The 2,790-nt window shown below is 45.9% G+C and overlaps 1 protein-coding gene across 1 annotated transcript; it reads right to left on the bottom strand.

The window, feature by feature from the left end:
• Positions 1–632: 632 nt before the first annotated feature.
• LOC149145627 (uncharacterized) lies at positions 633–1,955 on the bottom strand. Its single transcript, XM_089452510.1, has one exon. It carries the CDS (start codon positions 1,953–1,955, stop codon positions 633–635), a length of 1,323 nt encoding a protein of 440 aa, XP_089308636.1.
• Between the last annotated feature and the right edge of the window lie 835 nt (positions 1,956–2,790).

Raw genomic sequence — 2,790 nt, 5'->3', positions numbered from 1 at the left:
CATGATAGATGAGTCTGCTCAACCCTTCCATTACAAGAAGAAAAAGTAGCGGGGAGAGAGGGAATCCCTGTCTGAGTCCCCTTTCAGCATGAAAGAAAGGTGAGGCAGAGCCATTAATGAGAAGATTGAAGGTGGGAGAGGTTATACATGCCATTATCTAGTTTGTGAATGGCAGAGGAAAACCCAGATGGATAAGCAACATTTTGATATAAGTCCAGTCCACCCGATCAAAAGCCTTCACCAGGTCAATCTTGAGAATGATGCCTTTTAGACGATGAGCTCGGATGGAATGAATGGCTTCCTGTGCAGAGCTAATCGCTTCATGAATTTGGCGGTCTTCGAGAAAGGCAAATTGTTCAGGGAGTATGTACCGGGAAAGAATAGGTCTGATACGATTGGCAATGATTTTCGAAATAATCTTGTAAAGGCAATTGCAGAGAGAAATGGGGCGGAACTCATCAAATGAGTTAGGGGAGTCATTCTTAGGAATAAGGGCTATAAAGGTGGTATTGATAGCATTGTACATCCATCCTGATGAGCGGCATTCCTCTATGACCTGGAGGAGATCCACAGCCATAAAGTCAAAGAATGTCGAATAGAACTCAATAGGCCACCCGTCTGGTCCCGAGCTTTTATCCTTCTTGAACCACTTTAGAACTCCCTCCAAGTTCCTCCAGAGTAACTGACGCGATTAGTTCATTTGCTTCATCTTCTCCTACAAACCGGGGAAAGAGACCAGCCACATGGATAATATCAGCCAGGTTGACTTCTTGGGGTGCTCTGAATAAGTTCCGAAAATGTGATGTACCCAGTCTGGAGAGCTTTTGGAAATTGTCTTCCGATTCACCGTTGGGGAGGGGAAAATTCCAGATAGTATTGGTGACCTTCCTCCCTTTGGCATAATTCTGAAAGAATCTGGTATTGTCATCTCCTGCCTTCAACCAAACAACCCTGCTCTTCAATCTCCATGCCTCCTCCCTTTCCTTGAGGATCTTGTCTTTCTGTATCTCAAGCTCTATCAATCTGTTTTTTCCTTCAGCTGAGGAGAAACCAAGATTCCTGTCATCCAGCATGGTTTCCAGCTCTGATTCTATGTCCAGAATCTTTCGATCATATTTGGCCTTCTTCTCTTTGGCCCAAGTCTTGGTTATTTGCTTGAGATTCGAAAGATTGTGGCAGAAACCTTCTGCCGCCGTCCTATGATTTGATATAGGATGGGACACCCAGTAGTCTTTGATCAGTTTAGTATATTCCTCATCTTGTAGCCAGATATGATTGAATTTAAAAGGAGCCCTTGGCTTAGCTTGAGGTCCCATAATTTCCAAATATATAGGGGAATGGTCGGATTTACCCCCTGCCCCTATCCATTGTCCGTATTTGGTCAGTCTCTGGAGAAGGGAGATCTTGATCAAGAATCTGTCAAGTATCCTAGCCAGGGCAGCCTCTCTAGTCCTCCAGTTCCTCCATGTAGGCAGCGGCTTATTCATAGGAATATCAACCAAGTGATGCTGTTCCAGGATGTCTTTAAAGAAATTTGACAGGGGATCTATCTGAGCCAGCGAACCCCAGGATTCCCCAAATCCTATTGAGAAGTTAAGATCGCCCCCGATGATTAGCTGGTTGATAGATGTCAAGTTCGTGCCTAGAAAATTCTGCCAGAAATCCTCCCTCCGCTGGCATGGACCGTATACATTAATGATCCTTATTGTCTCCCCTAACTCTGCCAAGAAGAAATCCATTTCAATGTATCCCACTCCCCCCCAGGTGGTAGATACGTTTATTGTCTGAGGATTGTAACCTATGGCTAATCCTCCAGCCCTACCAACGGCATCCAACGCATGGTGATGCCATCCATGTCGAAGACTGGCGAGGGAGTGTTCAATGTCTTCAGCGGTTCCCAAGGTCTCTTGCAGCATAAGGATATCAATAAGTTCATTCTCAAGTAACCTCCGCATGGCTAGTTTCTTTGAGGTACTAGCCAAACCTCTGCAGTTAAAGGAGAGGCACTTCATGGAGGAACCCCTTATGGGCTTTCAGTGCTCTAAGGACCCCTTACATAGTAGATTGTTTTCCAGTTACAACCTCGACTCCAGCTTTCTGTATAGCTTTCGAAATATTAGATTTGCGACCCCGGGTTGAAAGGGTGAGGGGTCCTGGGTAGACCACCCCCAACCCTCGAACCCTGTGAGGGCCTCGACCGCAGGTTGTAAGGGTGAGGCAGAATCTGGCATGGTGGGGCCTCGAACCCAGAAGGTAATGAGGAGGAATGGATCGATGGAGAGGATGGATCATTGATGGGCGGGGGGGGGGGGGGGGGGGGTGTGATGCAGGAAAGTGTTCCGTCTGTGGACAGAGGCAACCCCTCTAGCCCTAGAGTGGGTCTAATCACAAACAAGGACAAATCAACAACAATTCTCCTTAAATAGTTCAAGTTGGAGGCCTACCTCAACCGGTGGTTGATGGAGTTCCGTTGCGCTACTCCAGCTTCCGCTTCCTTCTCCTAATGAGTAATCAACCTGAAACAAAGCAAAGGAAATACAACAAAGCACATAACCGGATACAACAAAGAACTATTTACCCATAAAGTCAAGAAGTCATGAGCTATCTAGTACATTGCATACAAGACATAGGAAAACATCATTGATTGCATTAAATATGAAATAGAGTAAGCTTACAACCCAGGTCTTGACGTCACAAGCCTTCTCAGGAGGGTCTAGCCAGCATGTTCCTCAAGCATTCACTCTTAGAGATGGATCTCCCAAATTACAAGTCTCTCTCACACACAAGTTT

Source organism: Pinus tabuliformis, chromosome X (genome assembly GCF_031772625.1).
Source record: "Pinus tabuliformis cultivar Carrire ecotype Pingquan chromosome X, CPIR1, whole genome shotgun sequence".
NCBI classification, from domain to species: domain Eukaryota; kingdom Viridiplantae; phylum Streptophyta; class Pinopsida; order Pinales; family Pinaceae; genus Pinus; species Pinus tabuliformis.
This window is presented reverse-complemented; position numbering and strand designations above follow the sequence as displayed.